This window comes from Macaca nemestrina, chromosome 1 (assembly GCF_043159975.1).
Source record: "Macaca nemestrina isolate mMacNem1 chromosome 1, mMacNem.hap1, whole genome shotgun sequence".
Classification (NCBI taxonomy): domain Eukaryota; kingdom Metazoa; phylum Chordata; class Mammalia; order Primates; family Cercopithecidae; genus Macaca; species Macaca nemestrina.
Genome location: NC_092125.1, coordinates 198048015 through 198067021, shown reverse-complemented (window position 1 = coordinate 198067021; position 19007 = coordinate 198048015). Strand labels below are relative to the sequence as shown.

Below are 19007 nucleotides of genomic sequence, written 5' to 3'. Positions count from 1 at the left end.
AAAAAGAAAGAAATTGGTTATTTCATACTGAAATTTTCAAGATCACCAGAATCTTTGATTTTAACACGAAAGTTTTAAAACATTTTCTGAATATTTTTGGTAGAGATATTTATAAAACATATTCCTTGCCTTTAATTCAATTTACCTCTTAAGTAGAATATGTTAAACATAGATTAATGTTTATTTAATCTATGTTTTTATTTAATGATGCAGAGTTATTATAAGCTTTTTTAATTATATTGTTGTCATTCTTTTTTTTTTTTTCTTTTGAAGACAGGATCTCACTCTGTCGCCTCCTAGGCTCAAGTGAACCTCCCACCTCAGACTTCCAAGTAGTGGGATTACAGGCATGCACCACCACACTCGCCTAATTTTTTTTGTAGAGGTGGGGTTTCGCTATGTTGCCCAGTCTGGTCTTGAATTCCTGGGCTCAAATGGTTTGCCTGTCTTGGCCTCCCAAAGTACTGGTACTACAGGTGTGAACCAGCATACCCAGCCTACTGTTGTAATTCTTAATACATGGCCCAAAAGATCTATTAAGGCCTAGATATCATATAAGGCTGTCAGGAGAAGACATATATATATATATATAAATAAATAAAATATATGATAAGACATTTTATATATATATAAGTATCTTCTAAAAAAAATACGCACTCACGTATATATATAGTGCTTGCCACCATCATGGTCCACTGCAGCTGCAACTTCCTGGGCTCAAGCAATCCTCCTACCTCAGCCTCCTGAGTATCTGGGACTACAGGCATGTGCCACCACACCTGGCTAATTTTTGTATTTTTAATAGGAATGGGGTCCCACTTTGTTGCCAGACTGGGAGAAGACATCTATTGCTTTGTGTTTTATGTGGATTTCTCTCCCTCCCTTTGTAGGTAGCTGTCACTTCTTATAGCTGTTGGTGTCTATGGCATCTTCCAGCAGCATACTCTTTTCCATTTCCCCAATCTCATTTTCCTAATCACCCAACACTTCTTGGTTTTTTTGGCTTTTTTTTTTTTTGAGAGGGAGTTTTGCTCTTGTTGCCCAGCATGGGGTGCAGTGTCGCGATCTCTGCTCTCTGAACCTCTGCCTCCTGGATTCAAGTGATTCTCCTGCCTCAGCCTCCTGAGTAGCTGGGATTACAGGCACCTGCCACCATGCCCAGCTAATTTTTTGTATTTTTGGTAGAGATGGGGTTTCTCTATGTTGGCCAGACTGGTCTTGAACTCCTGACCTCAAGCAATCCACCCGCCTTGGCCTCCCAAAGTGCCGGGATTACAGGTGTGAGCCACTGTGCCCGGCCCATCACCCAACACTTTTAATCTACTGAAAACTGTGCCTCAGTGAGACCCTATATGTGAAAATGCTTTAAAAATTATATCTGTATCTTATTCTTGTAATCAAGATCATGTCTGACATAAACATAAATATTGGCTCTTCTAAATAAAGAGTTAAATATACAGTATACACTTTACTACATTTACATTATTTTGGTTACTCAGAGCCCCCCACACACACACCTTTTTTTGCTTATATTCTAGTCTGACTTTGTTTTAGATTCATGATTCTTAATTTTCAAACTTTAGTGCATATCAAAATCACCCAGAGGGCTTTGTCTAGATAGGTGAAATTTTCAGGTGGCTTCTGGAGAAATAAAGTGTATTATTTCAGTCTGATTTGAATAAATTCTTCAGTATGACCTCATGTACACACTACATGAATTTCTTAAGAGTAGTAAAGTGATATTTCATGTATTATTTATATTATACCATTAACTTCTTTCTCAGAAAAAAAAAGTTGCCAAAACCTTATGAAGTCACTGTTGAGAATTGTAGCATTTTGTTCTTTTCATTATTTAATTATTTCACATAACCCTGTCAGAATAATTAGACCTATAGACGTATGTAATCTTTGCTGAAAGATTATAACTCATATATTTAAATATCACATAGATGACCCTTACTGCACCATTACTTTGTAATGCTGTGGCAGTTAAGAAAGCAGATTAACAGGCTGGGCACGGTGACTCATGCCTCTAAATCCCAGCATTTTGGGAGGCCGAGGCAGGCAGATCACTAGAGGTCAGGAGTTCAAAACCAGCCTGGCCAACATGGTGAAACCCTGTCTGTACTAAATATACAGAAATTAGCTGATCATGGTGGCAGGCGTGGTGGCAGACGCCTGTAATCCCAGCTACTCGGGAGGCTGAGGCAGGAGAACTGCTTGAACCTGGGAGGCGGAGATTGCAGTGAACCAAGATGGTGCCATTGCACTACAGCCTGGAAAACAGAGGGAGTCTCTGTCTCAAAAAAAAAAAAGATCGACCTTTGTTTTTTAAGTGACTGATGAAGGTAGGAATTATTAGTGGGCTTTGTTTGTTTATTGTTTAGAAAAGATAGAATTTGGGCCGGGCGTGGTGGCTCACGCCTGTAATCTCAGCACTTTGGGAGGCCGAGGTGGGCGGATCACAAGGTCAGGAGATCGAGACCATGGTGAAACCCCGTCTCTACTAAAAATAGAAAAAATTAGGCGGGCGCAGGGGCGGGCGCCTGTAGTCCCAGCTACTCGGGAGGCTGAGGCAGGAGAATGGCGTGAACCCGGGAGGCGGAGCTTGCAGTGAGCCGAGATTGCGCCACTGCACTCCAGCCTGGGCGACAGAGCGAGACTCTGTCTCAAAAAAAAAAAAAAAAAAAAAAAAAAAGAAAAGATAGAATTTGGCTGGGCACAGTGGCTCAGGCCTGTGATCCCAGTACTTTGGGAGGCTGAGGTGGGCAGATCACTTGAGGTCAGGAGTTCGAGACCAGCCTGGCCAACATGGTGAAACCTCGTCTCTACTAAAAATACAAAAATTACCGGTGGTGGTATGCACTTGTAATCCCAGCTACTTGGGAAGCTGAGGCAGGAGAACCGCTTGAACCTGGGAGGCGGAGATTGCAGTGAACCAAGATGGTGCCACTGCACTCCAGCCTGGACAACAGAGTGAGTCTCTGTCTCAAAATAAAAAAAAATTGACCTTTGTTTTTTACGTGACTGATGAAGGTAGGAATTATTAGTGGACTTTGTTTGTTTATTGTTTGAAAAGAAAGAATTTGGCCAGGCGCGGTGGCTCAAGCCTGTAATCCCAGCACTTTGGGAGGCCGAGACGGGCGGATCACGAGGTCAGGAGATCGAGACCATCCTGGCTAACACGGTGAAACCCCGTCTCTACTGAAAATACGAAAAACTAGCCGGGCGAGGTGGCGGGCGCCTGTAGTCCCAGCTACTCGGGAGGCTGAGGCAGGAGAATGGCGTAAACCCGGGAGGCGGAGCTTGCAGTGAGCTGCGATCCGGTCACTGCACTGCAGCCTGGGCGACAGAGCGAGACTCCGTCTCAAAAAAAAAAAAAAAAACAACAGAAAAGAAAGAATTTGGCTGGGCATAGTGGCTCACGCCTGTAATCCCAACACTTTGGGAGGCCGAGGTGGGTGGATTACTTGAGGTCAGGAGTTCGAGACCAGCCTGGACAATGTGGTGAAACCCCATCTCTACTAAAAATACAAAAATTAGCTGGGCATGGTAGCACATGCCTGTAATCCCAGCTGCTTGGGAAGGTGAGGCACGAGAATCCATTGAACCTGGGAGGTGGAGGTTGCAGTGAGCTGAGATCATGCCGTGCACTCCAGCCTGGGCGACAGAGTAAGACTCTGTCTCAAAAAAAAAAATAAAACCCAAAAACAAACAAACAAAAAAAAACAGAGAAAGAAAAAGAAAATAGAAGAAAAGAAAGAACTTGAAGAAATATTCTAAAAAAGACATTCTCTCCTATAGTTTTCCTTTGCAGCTAGAAAACGGTCAAGCTATGGAATGTACAGTAGCTCAATATTTTAAGCAAAAGTATAGTCTGCAGCTGAAATACCCCCATCTTCCCTGTCTCCAAGTGGGACAAGAACAAAAGCATACATACTTGCCACTTGAGGTAAGTTAAATTTTCTTTTGCCAATTTGCTGATCTCTTGAATGAGTATATATTTTTAAGTAGAGTTCTAAACTAGTGGTGAAATTTAGTGTTAATTTCTAAAATATTTTTGGCAAATGATTTCACTATATAACCAAATTTTAATTTTTTTGGAAATGGAGGACGTAAGATATGGTTTAGCAAAGGTTTAAGATGTAGAACCCTTTACACAAACCAATCTCTCTTTGTCTCTTGGCAGGTCTGTAATATAGTGGCAGGACAGCGATGTATCAAGAAGCTCACAGACAATCAGACTTCCACAATGATCAAAGCTACAGCAAGATCTGCTCCTGACAGACAGGAAGAGATCAGTAGACTGGTCAGTAAGGCATGGTCTTCAAGATGAGCTAGCTTTGAGATAACAAGAAACAAAAGAATAGAAAACTCCTCCTGGGACACAGTTACTCTCTGGTTTTTATATATGCAGGCTTTCCTGTTCTTTAGGTGAAGAGCAACAGTATGGTGGGTGGACCTGATCCATACCTTAAAGAATTTGGTATTGTTGTCCACAATGAAATGACAGAGCTCACAGGCAGGGTACTTCCAGCACCAATGCTGCAATATGGAGGCCGGGTAAGCTTTTTATTTTATTCAGCAAGCTTCTTCCACAACCAGTCAAAAAGAGAATCATCCAAGGTTTTTCTACTCTGCCACTACTAAATTTACCCATAGTTTTATTCATTATTGCCTTTTGTATTCTGGCTCATACCTAATAGAATTTTGTTTATTCACTCATCAACAGTAAAATGGCCTTAGATTGTAATGTCTTTTCTCTTTTCTTTTGTTTCTTCTTCTTCTTCTTCTTCTTTTTTTTTTTTTTTTCAAAGAATAAAACAGTAGCCACACCCAACCAGGGTGTCTGGGACATGCGAGGAAAGCAGTTTTATGCTGGCATTGAAATTAAAGTTTGGGCAGTTGCTTGTTTTGCACCTCAGAAACAATGTAGGGAAGATTTACTAAAGTGAGTATCTTCATATTTTCAGCTTAGTAATATCCCTTCCAGATATGAAAATACTGTCTTTATGTGAATGTGCTGTGTACACTGGCACTAAATCCCTGACTCCCATAGTGACACCATCTGGCTATACGAAAAAGACCTTGTATTATAGTAATTTGCAAACTTGGGAATTACATTAAGAATCTGACTCAGCTTCCTTACATGTAGAGCAAAAATATTTGAGTAACAAGGCGGAGGCAATGTTGGTTGGCAAATTCTTGAGTTCTTATTGAAGCTTCCTTTGGTATTAATTGTATCTTTTCAGCTAAAATTAAAAACTACCTTAGTTTTAATCATTAAAATTTACTAATGAGCTTGTTTTATCACAAGGTCTCTAGGTAAGAGTAGGTTCACATCTTACAGATGCAGCTATCTATATAAAAGTAGTAGTTAGTGGCTGGGCGCAGTGGCTCACACCTGTGATCCCAGCACTTTGGGAGGCGGAGGTGGGCAGATCATGAGGTCAGGAGATCAAGACCATCCTGGCCAATGTGGTGAAACCCCGTCTCTACTAAAATACAAAAAATTAGCCAGGCATGGTGGTGTGTGCCTGTAGTCCCAGCTACTGGGGAGGCTGAGGCAGGGGAATCGCTTGAATCCAGGAGGCAGAGGTTGCAGTGAGCCGAGATCTCGCCACTGCACTCCAGCCTGGAGACAGAGCAAGACTCCATCTCAAAAAAAAAAAAAAAAAAAAAAAAGTGAGAAGAGTGAAAAAAATTTAAGAAAAGGGAACTAGAGTGAAAGAAAGGCATTCTACAAAATATTGGCAAATGCACCAAAGGAATGTTCTGAAAGCTTTATACATAGATTGAAGTAACTTCTTAAATCTCAAATTTAAAACTTCAAAGTGAATTTCGCTTTTTTTAAGTGATAATTTCTTTTGACATTTTTATTGAACCAAATCTGTTCCAAGTTTGAATGTAGTGCTAAATACACTGATTTTGTAACAGCATGTTTCTGTGTTCTCAGTTGAGTACAGGCTTACCCAGCTATTTCTGTACCAGGCTTACCAAAATGCATGTTACCTGAAATTTTGACCCTGCTTTTCTTCAGTCTGGAATTATTGATTTGAATGTTTAAAAGATCTTTAAACAGTAGCGCTATTCTAGTTCAGCTGGGCATAATTATTTAAAAATTTCAATTGATAATCTGATAGCTTAGTAATACAGGTTCTTTTCTGTTTAATTGCAACTTAAATCACAAGTTTAATTGCAATTGCCAGTCCATTTTCGGCAACCAGTTAAAGATTTTTATTTATTTGTTCATTTCTAAATTTGGCTAAGAATTTACAAAACTAAAGGAAGTATTTCAGAGGAAAATGAATGCTAGAAATGTACTCTGAAACGAAAAAACTGTGCTACTGGTTCTATTTTAACAGGAGTTTCACTGACCAACTGCGTAAAATCTCTAAGGATGCAGGAATGCCCATCCAGGGTCAGCCATGTTTCTGCAAGTATGCACAAGGTGCAGACAGTGTGGAGCCTATGTTTAAACATCTGAAAATGACTTATGTGGGCCTACAGCTAATAGTGGTTATCCTGCCTGGAAAGACACCAGTATATGGTATGGACCCTTTTAATGCTGAATGAGGGATGATTTCAAGCAGTAGATACAACAGTCAGGATAAGCTAGGTTATGCTGCAGTCACAAACCTTAAACTCTCAGTGGTTCACAACAACAAAGATTTGTTTCTTGCTCCTGTTATGCATCCACTGAAGGTAGACTGCCGCCTCTGCTCTGTGTCATCATGTCATCTCCACTTGGGGACCCAGCTTGGCAGAGCAGCTGCTATTTAGAGTGTTGCTGGCCACACATTCTTTTTTCTCTCTGCAACTCCTTGGCCACAACCAGCCATATGGCCTTACCCAACTTGCGTGGGAGCAGTGGGGATGGGGGTTGAGAATGTAGTGTGATACTACCGTAGTCCTGGAAGCTGAGAGAACTGGAAATATTTGGTGAAAAGCACTTAGGAATATGAGAGTGAGGAAGAGAGCCACTTCCAGAAGAGGATTTGCTTAGTTTGTATCTATTATAAGAAGAATGATACAAAGTTATTTTGGCTATCATTTAAGTAAGGGATGTAGGAACTATTATTGTTGTTGAGACAGGATCTCAGCTCTGTCACCCAGGCTGGAGTGCGGTGTCATGATCACCGCTTATCTCAGCCTCAAAATCCCGGGCTCAAGTGATTTTCCCATCTCAGGCTCCCAAGTAGCTGGGAGTACAGGTGCCCACCACCACGCCTAGCTACTTTTTGTATTTTTTGTAGAGACAGGGTTTTGTCATGTTGCCCAGGATGGTCTTGAACTCCTGGGCTCAAGCCATCCACCTGCCTTGGCTTCCCAAAGCATTGGGATTACAGGCATGGGCCAGCACGCCCAGCCAGTTTTAAACTTTTTTTTTTTTTTTTTTTTGAGGCAGCGTCCTGCTCTGTCATCCAGGCTGTATTGCAGTGGCACAATCTTGACTAACTGCAGCCTCTGCCTCTTGGGTTCAAGTGATTCTCCTGCCTCAGCCCCCCAAGTAGCTGGAACTACAGGCGTATGCCACCACACCCAGCTAATTTTTTGTATTTTTAGTAGAGATGGGGTTTCACCATGTTGGCCAGGCTGGTCTTGAACTGCTGATCTCAAGTGATTCACCCGCCTTGGCCTCCCAAAGTGCTGGGATTACAGGTGTGAACCACTGTGCCTGGCCCCAGTTTTAAACTTTATAAAATGTCTTTAACCTTCTCTCTACAGTTATCTCTAGTACTTAGAGAAAGAAAAAAAAAAAAAGCAAAAAAAACAAAATAAAATAAAATTCAAAGGGCCGGTGTGTGTACTGAGAGGGAGGAGCTGGGAAGATTGATTCTTTTGCTAAATCAGTCATGTGGGAAGAGGCGCATCAAGGAGCTGAGCAAGTCATGGCAGGCAGTACAGAGAATAAAGGAAGCAGGCTGGCTGCAGGGCCTGCAGGAGGGAAAAAAGGAGAGAAGGGAGGGCCTATCCAAACACGGGGGAAAATTGCCCTGGGGGTTTAGCAGATAAAAGGAAGATACATGAGAAGCATCTAGCACAGTGTACAGTATATAGTAGGTTATAAAGTTAATGTGTGGGGTTTTTTTCCTTTTGCTTTTAGTAATTAAGAGACCATTTAAACATGTTAAAATTAATAAATTATTTTTGTAGCGGAGGTGAAACGTGTTGGAGATACCCTTCTAGGTATGGCCACACAGTGTGTCCAAGTAAAAAATGTAGTGAAGACCTCACCTCAAACCCTTTCCAATCTTTGCCTGAAGATAAATGCAAAACTTGGAGGAATTAACAATGTGCTTGTGCCTCATCAAAGGTAAGATTCTGAATGCTTTCCCCACTTTTGTTTAAGATCTAACTTACATAATTTACAGGAAAACACACAAATATATATGCATCTAGATTACCTTTTCTCTTGTATATATATGCACCCATATACCCAACACCCAAATAAAGATATAGAACATTTCCAGCACCCCATCAGACTTCCTTATGGCCCCTCCAAATAGATAACCCCCACAAGTGACCACCATTCTGATGTCTGTCAGTTATCTAAATTACTTTTGCCCATTTTTGAGCTTCATATAAATGGAATCATACAGTATGTACTATTTTGTGTCGGTCTTCTTTTGCTCAACATTATGTCTGTGAGATTCATTTGTGTTGTTGCACTTAGGAGTAGTTTATTCTTTTTCATTGTTGTGTATTATTTCATTACATGAATAAACCACACAATTTTAATTTATTCTACTATTGATGGATATTTTCATACATTCATTATACAATTCTACATTTTTGGTGAACTGAAATACTCTTTCTCTTGTGTGGAATTCCAGGAGTGTAATTACTGAGTTACAGAGAATACATATGTTTACTATTAATAGATATAGTCAAATAGTTTTCCAAAGTGGTTATACCAGTTTACACTTACACTGAGAGTTCTAGTTGCTCTATATTCTTACCAACACTTGGTAGTATCAGTCCTTTTAATTTTAGCCATTTTGGTTGGGGATAATAGTATCTCATTATAGTTTTAATTTGTATTCCCTTGATGAGTAATGATGTTAAGCACATTTCCATATGCTCATTAGCCATTTGGACATCTTCACTTGTTTTTTTTGTTTCGTTTTGTTTTGAGATGGAGTCTCACTCTGTCACTCAGGCTGGAGTGCAATGGCATGATCTTGGCTCACTGCAGCCTCCACCTCCCAGGTTCAACCAATGCTCCCACCTCAGCTTCTTGAGTAGCTAGGATTACAGGTGCACACTACCATGCCCCACTACTTTTTTTGTATTTTTAGTAGAGACAGGGTTTCACCATGTTGGCCAGACTGGACACGAACTCCTGACCTCAAGTGATCCGCCTGCGTCAGCCTCCCAAAGTGCTGAGATTACAGGCGTAAGCCACCGCACCTGGCCTGTTTTGTTTTCTGGGACAAGGTATCTGTCTTCCAGGCTGGAGTGCAGTGATGTGATCATGGCTCACTGAAGACTCAAACTCCTGGCCTTCAACTGATCCTCCCACCCCAGCCTCCCACGTAGCTGGGACTACAGGCTCATACCACCATGCTCAGCTAATGTTTTTATTTTTTGTAGAGATAGGGTTTTGTCCTGTTGCCCAGGCTGGTCTAGAACTCTTGAGCTCAAACAATCCTCCTGCCTCAGCCTCCCAAAGTGCTGGGATTACAGGCATGAGCCACCATGCCTAGCCTGAACATCTTCTTTTATAATGGACCTGTTCAGTCCTTTGCTCATTTTTTAATATTGGGTTGTGAGTCTTTTTTATTAATTTGTAGTAGTTCTTTGTGATTTCTGGTCCTTCACAAGATACAGATATCCTATAGGCAAACAGGATAGGCAGATTATCTTGTCCTAGTCTGTGTTTTGCCTTTTCACTCTCATACATTGTGGGTTTTCTGTTTTTTCTTTTTAAGACAAGATCTCACTCTGTCACCCAGGCTGGAGCGCAGTGAGGCAATCATGACTCACTGCAGCCTCCATCTCCCCAGCTCAAGCGATTCTCCCACTTTAGTCTCCTGAGTAGCTGGGACTACAGGAATGTGCCACCATGCCTGCCTATTTATTTATTTATTTATTTATTTATTTATTTATTGAGACAGAGTCTTGCTCTGTCACCCAGGCTGGAGTACAGTGATGCAATCTTGGCTCACTGCAACCTCTGCCTCCTGGGTTCAAACAATTCTCGTGCCTCAGCCTCCCAAGTAGCTGGAATTACAGGCGTATACCACCATACCTGGCTAATTTTTGTATTTTTAGTAGAGACAGGGCTTTACCTTGTTGGCCAGGCTGGTGGTCTTGAACTCCTGACCTCAAGTGATCGGCCCACCTTGGCCTCCCAAAGTGCTGGGATTATAGGCATGAGCCACTATGCCTGGCCTTAAATTTTTTTTAGAGATGAGGTCTTGCTATGTTGTCCAGGCTGGTCTTGAACTCCTAGGCTTAAGCGATCCTTCTACCTCGGCCTCTCAAAGTGTTGGATTTATAGGTGTGAGCCACCATGCCTGGTCAACAGTGGCTTTTTGATGAACAGAAAATGTTAATAGGACTGAGTTGAATCAATCTTTTTATGTTCTTTTAAGAAACCCTGTCTGCCCCTCCCTTCCCTCCCTTCATAGGTTTTGTTTGTTTTTTTTGTTTAAATTTGAGTTTGTCAGATTGACTCTAGAGTAAACAAACACCAAGGCAAGACAGGGATATGCTGGCTGGAAATTGGGAGATTTGAGCATTGTTACTCATGTGAATTTCTAGTATCTCTGGGCCTCAGTTCCTTATCTATCAAGATAATAATATCTGCCTTGTTAACTTGAAAGTGTTGTTTCTCTGTGAAATCCTATGTGTGAAAGTGATTTGAAGAGTTAAATTTGGGGCTGTGGTGTTAGTCATTGCCATACTTGAAGATGAAATTGAGTGCCTTGCTCTTATACAATCATATCACAATTCTTTCTTTTTTTAAAATTTAATCTTATCATATTTTGTCAACTTGATTAATTGATTTCTTGTTTCTTATTTATTTATTTATTTTTTTGAGACAGGGTCTCACCTTGTCACCCAGGCTGGAGTGCAGTGGCACAATCTTGGCTCACTGCAAACTCCGCCTCCCGGGCTCAAGCAATCTTCCCACCTCAGCCTCCCAGCTAGCTGGGACCACAGGCATGCACCACCATGCCCAGCTTATTTTTTGTATTTTTGGTACAGACGAGGTTTCTCCATGTTGCCCACATTGGTCTCAAACTCCTGAGCTCAAGCAATCCACCCACTCAGCCTCCCAACACAGTTTTCATTTTTGTCCTTGAATGAAACTTCTAGGTAAATAAATCCCTCCTTAAACATTAGTGATGAGATATATGGGACATAGGGGAAGTTGACCTAAAGTCTGTCTTCATTTAATTTTACCCCAAACAGGACGGGCACGGTGGCTCACGCCTGTAATCCCAGCACTTTGGGAGGCCGAGGCGGGCGGATCACAAGGTCAGGAGATCGAGACCACGGTGAAACCCTGTCTCTACTAAAAATATAAAAAATTAGCCGGGCGCGGTGGCGGGCACCTGTAGTCCCAGCTACTCAGGAGGCTGAGGCAGGAGAATGGTGTGAACCTGGGAGGCGGAGCTTGCAGTGAGCCGAGATCGCGCCACTGCACTCCAGCCTGGGCGACAGAGCGAGACTCCGTCTCAAAAAAAAAAAAAAAAAAATTTTACCCCAAACATTTGAGACAATATAGTAGTGGCTTAGAGTGCATACTTTGGCGTTAGACTTCTTGGGTTGGGATTCCAGCTTTTCCACTCCTAGCTGTGTGATCTTGGGAACATTCTTTATTCTCTTATGTCTTATTTTTTATCTGGAAAAATTGAGGTAATAATTGTACCACCCTCATAAAATCGTAAGGACTAAATGAGTTAACACATGTGAAGTGCTTAGCATAGTGGCTGATACATTTTATATGTAAGCTGTTATGTATATGTATGTTGCCTATATATGTCCACTGTTATTAACTTCTCTGTGCCAGGCTTATGTTCTGTGATAATAGAGAGATAAATGGGACACAGCCTCTTCTCCCATGGGACCTCACCTTTAGTACCTGTTATATGAGATTGTCAAGTATGGGATGCCTCTTAAATTACACTTGAAGAATTAACACTCACAGTCCCAAATCCTACCTTTAAGAATTTATCCCAGTTACCTGGGAGGCTGAAGTGGGAGAATCACCTGAGTCCGGGAGGTTGAGGCTGCAGTGAGCTGAGATCATGCCACTGCACTCCAGCCTGGGCAACAGAGTGAGACCCTGTCTCAAAAAAAAAAAATAAAAAAGGATATTGTTTTGTTTTGTTTTGAGATGGAGTCTTACTTTGTCACCCAGGCTGGAGTGTAGTGGTGTGATCCTGGCTCACTGCAACCTCCACCTCCTGGGTTCAAGTGATTTTCCCGCCTCAGCCTTCCAAGTAGCTGGGATTACAGGTGAGCGCCACTATGCCTGGCTAATTTTTTTTTTTTTTTTTTTTTTTTTGAGACAGAGTGTTACTCTGTCACCCAGGCTAGAGTGCAGTGGTGCGATCTCAGCTCACTGCAACCTCCACCTTCCCGGTTCAAGTGATTCTCCTGCCTCCACCTTCCGAGTAGCTGGGATTACAGGCACACACCACCACACCTGGCTCATTTTTGTATTTTTTAGTAGAGACAGGGTTTCTCCATGTTGGCCAGGCTGGTCTCCAACTCCTGACCTCAGGTGATCCTCCTGCCTCAGCCTCCCAAAGTGCTGGGATTACAGGCGTGAGCCACCGCGCCCGGCCTTTTTTCTTTTTTTAAAGACAAGGTCTTGCTCTGTCACCCAGGCTGTAGTACAGTGATGTGACACAGTACAGTGGAGTATATAGTACATAACTTACTGCAGCCTCAAACTCCTGGCCTTAAATGATTTTTCTGCCTCAGCCTCCCAAGTAACTGGGACTACAGGCAGGTGTTGCCATGCTGGGCTTTCTTATTTTTTATAGAGACCTGGGTCTTGATATGTTGCCCAGGCTGGCCTTGAACTTCTGGGCTTAAGCAGTCCTTCCTGCTTGGCCTTCCAAAGTGCTGAGATTATAAGTATGAGCCACGGTGCCCAGCCTAGGTCCTATTTTTTCAATCTTCTCTTCCTACTCTTATAGAAGAGCCATGCTCACTTCTTCAGTCAGTCCAGAGTCACTGTACTGGGTGACATCAATATTCAGTGGTCCGTAGTGTTCTTTCCCAATGGGCTTAAGTCTTTGTTCTCTCTTATAAGGTTATATCTGATTATATCTGGTGATATAATCTTGCTAAACTCAAACATTTTCATTTATATGTCTGAGTGGCAACATCTCCTTAAATCTGAGCAGGCCCTCGGTGTTCCAGCAGCCTGTCATCTTCCTGGGAGCGGATGTCACACACCCCCCAGCAGGGGATGGGAAGAAGCCTTCCATTGCTGCTGTGGTTGGCAGTATGGATGGCCACCCCAGCCGGTATTGTGCCACCGTTCGGGTGCAGACTTCCCGGCAGGAGATCTCCCAAGAGCTCCTCTACAGTCAAGAGGTCATCCAGGACCTGACTAACATGGTTCGAGAGCTGCTGATTCAGTTCTACAAATCCACACGCTTCAAACCCACTCGGATCATCTATTACCGTGGAGGGGTATCTGAGGGACAAATGAAGCAGGTACTCTTATTACCCCTATTGCCCTTCGGGACCCCTAGAAGTCTGAGGGAGATTCCTCTCATCTGCCATTCTGGGTAGATCTGAGAGATACTAGGCAAATTCTCAATTAAACATAATTCCATTTCTGTCTTCTAGGTAGCTTGGCCAGAACTAATAGCAATTCGAAAGGCATGTATTAGCTTGGAGGAAGATTACCGGCCAGGAATAACATATATTGTGGTGCAAAAAAGACATCACACACGACTCTTCTGTGCAGATAAAACAGAAAGGGTAAGAAGATGTAGTATAAGCTTTGTTATCTGAGGCTCTGGCAAGTGATTATATATATACTTATATATGCCATTTTAATACAATTTTTTTCTTAAAAGCAGAAATGCCTGATAATAATTTTAAAAATACAATAACTGCAGTTGGGTTTAGATGACCAATTCTGAATGATACGAGTTTTGAGACTGAATATTTTATTTCTCTTGTATAACAGAAATGCTGATTTATCGAGTTGTTTTTGTGTGGGGAGCAGTAGGTCAGAAACATGCCAGGTACATTGTGATGATATAGGCAACCTTCTAAGGGGTGGTTTTATTGTTACTTTTTGCTGCACAGTTCTAGGGTATAAAGAAGAATTTATCTTCCAAATAATTTTGTATCAGCATAGGACAACCCCCAGACTGTGGACTGGTAACAGTCTGCGGCCTGTTAGGAACCAGGCTGTACAGCAGAAGGTAAGCAGTGGGTGAATGAGCATTACCACCTGAGCTCTGCCTCCTGTCAGATCAGCAGTGGTGGAACAGTTTCATCCCAAACCATCTCCCCCCACTCCCCCACCCCATCTATGTAAAAATTGTCTTCCATGCAACGTGTCCCTGCTGCCAAAAAGCTTGAGGACTGCTGGCATAGGAGATTGTTAGGGCACAAACTTTGAATATTTATAGTGTCACACTTAAACCGCAGTCAAATTACTCAACTTCTCTAAGCCATATGTTCTCATCTGTCAAATGTGGTTAAGAACAATATCCAGGCCGGGTGTGGTGGCTCACGCCTGTAATCCCAGCACTTTGGAAGGCCAAGGCAGGTGGATCACGAGGTCAGGAGATCGAGACCATCCTGGCTAACACGGTGAAACTGTGTCTCTACTACAAATACAAAAAACTAGCCGGGCGAGGTGGCGGGTGCCTGTAGTCCCAGCTACTCAGGAGGCTGAGGCAGGAGGATGGCATAAACCCAGGAGGCGGAGCTTGCAGTGAGCTGAGATCCGGCCACTGCAGAGCGAGACTCCGTCTCAAAAAAAAAAAGAAAAAAGAAAAAAGAACAATATCTGGCCAGGTGCTGTGGCTCACACTGGTAAGCCCAGCACTTTGGGAGACTGAGGTGGGTGATCACTTGAGGTCAGGAGTTCGAGGCCAGCCTGGCCAACATGGCAAAACCCCGTCTTTACTAAAAATACAAAAATTAGTTGGGCATAATGGTGCATGCCTGTAGTCCCAGGTACTCGGGAGGCTGAGGCAGGAGAATCACTTGAACCCGGGAGGCAGAGGTTGCAGTAAGCCAAGATTATACCACTGTACTCCAGCCTGATGACAGAGCAAGACTCTGCCTAAAAGAAAAAAATAAATAAATAAAACCCAAAACACCTCTAATCCCCAGACATTTCAGATAGAGAATGCCCAACCTATATTATTAATAGAGAATTTTGCTGCTTTGATATTTTTTAATGACTTTGCTTCATCTTGTCCAGGCCGTCTCTCATCCACCCCTAGGAAGACCAGGTCTTTCTGTTGCCTAATCATGTAATCTTATTTGCCACTCCCATTATTTTCTAGTACCCTCTAGTTTTTTTGTCTCTAATCCTAGGATGAACTGTTTCTTTTTTCTTTTCTTTTTTTTTTTTTTTTTTTTGAGACGGAGTCTCGCTCTGTCGCCCAGGCTGGAGTGCAGTGGCCGGATCTCAGCTCACTGCAAGTTCCGCCTCCCGGGTTTGCGCCATTCTCCTGCCTCAGCCTCCCGAGTAGCTGGGACTACAGGCGCCCGCCACCTCACCCGGCTAGGTTTTTTGTATTTTTTTAGTAGAGACGGGGTTTCACCGTGTTAGCCAGGATGGTCTGTATCTCCTGACCTCGTGATCTGCCTGTCTCGGCCTCCCAAAGTGCTGGGAATACAGGCTTGAGCCACTGCGCCTGGCCTCTTTTCTTTCTCCTTTTTTTTTTTTTTTTTTTGAGACAGAGTTTTGCTCTTGTCACCCAGGTTGCAATGCATTAGCACAATCTTGGCTCACTGCAACCTCTGTCTCCCGGGTTTCAAGTGATTCTCCTGCCTCAGTCTCCTGAGTAGCTGGGATTACAGGCGCCCACCACCATGCCCAGCTAATTTTTGTACATTTAGTAGAGATGGGGTTTCACCATGTTGGCCAATCCGGTCTTGAACTCCTGACCTCAGGTGATCCACCTGTCTTGGCCTCCCAAAGTGCTGGGATTACAGGTGTGAGCCACCATGCCTGGCCTGACCTGTTTCTTTTTGTTTTCTGAATCAAGGTGGTTTTCTCATTGGGCCCCAGATCCAACCAGCTTAGATTAAAAGGACTGTCTTAAATTAAAAGGCCTGTCTTTAAATTGCTGAAACCATAAGTTAATATTACTTCTTACCAGACTTTACCTCTCTGTAACATACACATATAAGAAATCTGGAGCCGGGCACGGTGGCTCAAGCCTGTAATCCCAGCACTTTGGGAGGCTGAGATGGGCGGATCACAAGGTCAGGAGATCGAGACCATCCAGGCTAACATGGTGAAACCCCGTCTCTACTAAAAAATACAAAAAAAAAAAAAAAAAACTAGCCGGGCGAGGTGGCAGGCGCCTGTGGTCCCAGCTACTCTGGAGGCTGAGGCAGGAGAATGGCGTAAACCCGGGAGGCGGAGCTTGCAGTAAGCTGAGATCCGGCCACTGCACTCCAGCCTGGGCGACAGAGCCAGACTCAGTCTCAAAAAAAAAAAAAAAAAAAAAAAAAAAAAAGAAATCTGGGCTGGGCGCGGTGGCTCAAGCCTGTAATCCCAGCACTTTGGGAGGCCAAGACGGGCGGATCACGAGGTCAGGAGATCGAGACCATCCTGGCTAACATGGTGAAACCCCATCTCTACTAAAAAAATACAAAAAACTAGCCAGGCGAGGTGGCGGGTGCCTGTAGTCCCAGCTACTCAGGAGGCTGAGGCAGGAGAATGGCGTAAACCAGGGAGGCGGAGCTTGCAGTGAGCTGAGATCCGGCCACTGCACTCCAGCCCGGGCGACAGAGCGAGACTCCATCTAAAAAAAAAAAAGAAATCTGTACCTGTACCCCCGAAATATATAAAAATTTAAATAAAAAGTAGACCAGCACATGTCAAATAAAATAAATAAATAAAAGATATGCTGTGCAAAAAAAAAAAAAATAGTACTTCTTAGACTTTGCTAATACAAATTCTTTGAACTCTTGCCTGACCTCTGGGCACAAAACCTCCTGCCACCTTCTCCTTAACTGTTGTCATCTCTCCACCTGTCTGTCAATTTGTTATTCATGTAGATTTAAGATCTTCTTTAGGCTTGTCTTCCTAAACTATCTATTAAGCTATTATTAAGCTATCTCAAAGTTTTGTTCTTTAAACCTTTCAAAATTGACAATCCCAGTTCTTGGTCTACTTTGCACCCTGACATTTACTAATATCTTCAATTCTTTAAGCATGCCTCTTGCCAATCCACTTGCCCATTAATTTGCCTCTACTCTTAGGCTGATAGAAATTGCTGGGGGAAAAGTGGTGATTTTTATTTTATTTTATATTTTTGAGACAGGTACTCACTCTGTCACCCAGGGTGGAGTGCAGTGGCATGATTACGGCTCATGGCAGCCTAGACACCCCCAGGCTCAGGTGATCCTCCTACCTCAGCCTCCCAAGTAGCTGGGACTACAGGCACTCACCATCACTCTCGGCTAATTTTTTTTGTATTTTTTGTAGAGATGGGGTTTCGCCACAGTGTCCAGGCTGATCTTCAACTCTTGGGCTCAAGTGATCAGCTCACCTCAGCCTCTCAAAAGTGCTAGGATTATAGGCGTGAGCCACCACATCTGGCCAAAAGTATCTTGTTTAATAAAGAACCATATTACAAATTAATGAGAGCAAATCTCAGCCAGGCTTTGGATGCTGCCCTTTTTTCATTTACCCTATTCCCCATAGCATCTGTTCCACACCTTTATACTCTTCTCAAGTCCCCTACCCCATTCATAATGACTCTATTGCCAACAAAGTCCTATTGTCTATTTCCCTCCAAAAACAAGATCTAAAAGCCAAGAATTTTCTCAGTTGCCTCTCCTCTACTTTCAAACTCAGTTACATCTTGTATTTTCTTATCTCCTTCCTCGTATCTCTCCACCTATGCTTTCTTTCCCCCATCCTATGCTTTCAATCCTAATCCCTCCTGACTTCTGACTTCTCTGGAGCCTTACTTGGTAAATTACACTTTTTTTTTTTTTTTTTTTGAGACGGAGTCTCGCTCTGTCGCCCAGGCTGGCGTGCAGTGGCCGGATCTCAGTTCACTGCAAGCTCCGCCTCCCGGGTTTGCGCCATTCTCCTGCCTCAGCCTCCCAAGTAGCTGGGACTACAGGCGCCTGCCACCTCGCCTGGCTAACTTTTTGTATTTTTTTAGTAGAGACGGGGTTTCACCATGTTAGCCAGGATGGTCTCGATCTCCTGACCTTGTGATCCGTCCGTCTCAGCCTCCCAAAGTGCTGGGATTACAGGCTTGAGCCAGGGCGCCACATTATTTTTCAAAACTTGACTCTTTCGTGTTCTATTGCCTCCTTCTCGCCCTCTAAAGGTGGCTTAAATCCTCCTGAGTTCACCTCACCCTGCTTCTCCCTCAGTCTCGCTGCTACCTTATCTTTTCTTCCTTTCATGACTAAACTTTGAGAAAAACAATCACTTGACTTTCTATCTGTACTTTCTGTATGTACATCATACTTTAATTTTCTGTAGACTGACTTCAATTTCAGTGACGCCATTGAAGTTGTTGTCTCAATGACTTGCTCATTTCAAATCTAGAGATACTTTGTCAGATTCCCACACTGACTTCTTTGTAGCTCTTAAGACAATGATTGCCTTATTTGGCCTTAGCAAAATGACTTTCCAGCCTTACTACCCACCTCTGTAATCAGACTTTTTTTTTTTTTTTTTTTGAGATGGAGTTTCACTCTGTCACAATCTCGGCTCACTGCAACCTCTGCCTCCCAGGTTCAAATGATTCTCCTGCCTCAGCCTACCGAGTAGTTGGGATTACAGGCACGCACCACCATGCCCA

The 19007-nt window shown here is 43.0% G+C and overlaps 1 protein-coding gene across 4 annotated transcripts in view; it reads left to right on the top strand.

The window, feature by feature from the left end:
* LOC105494703 (argonaute RISC component 4) overlaps positions 1–19007 on the top strand; it is a 52788-nt gene that overhangs the window by 21505 nt on the left and 12276 nt on the right. For all 4 annotated transcript variants that reach the window (XR_011623184.1, XM_011763408.3, XM_011763407.3 and 1 more), the window contains exons 8-15: positions 3805–3952; positions 4190–4309; positions 4435–4563; positions 4818–4951; positions 6366–6550; positions 8158–8317; positions 13374–13689; positions 13825–13959. Coding sequence is in view for 3 of the 4 variants with exons in the window: in XM_011763408.3 (XP_011761710.1) it covers positions 3805–3952; positions 4190–4309; positions 4435–4563; positions 4818–4951; positions 6366–6550; positions 8158–8317; positions 13374–13689; positions 13825–13959 (1327 nt within the window). In the remaining variant the exon portion in view is untranslated. The remainder of the gene's footprint in view (positions 1–3804; positions 3953–4189; positions 4310–4434; positions 4564–4817; positions 4952–6365; positions 6551–8157; positions 8318–13373; positions 13690–13824; positions 13960–19007) is intronic.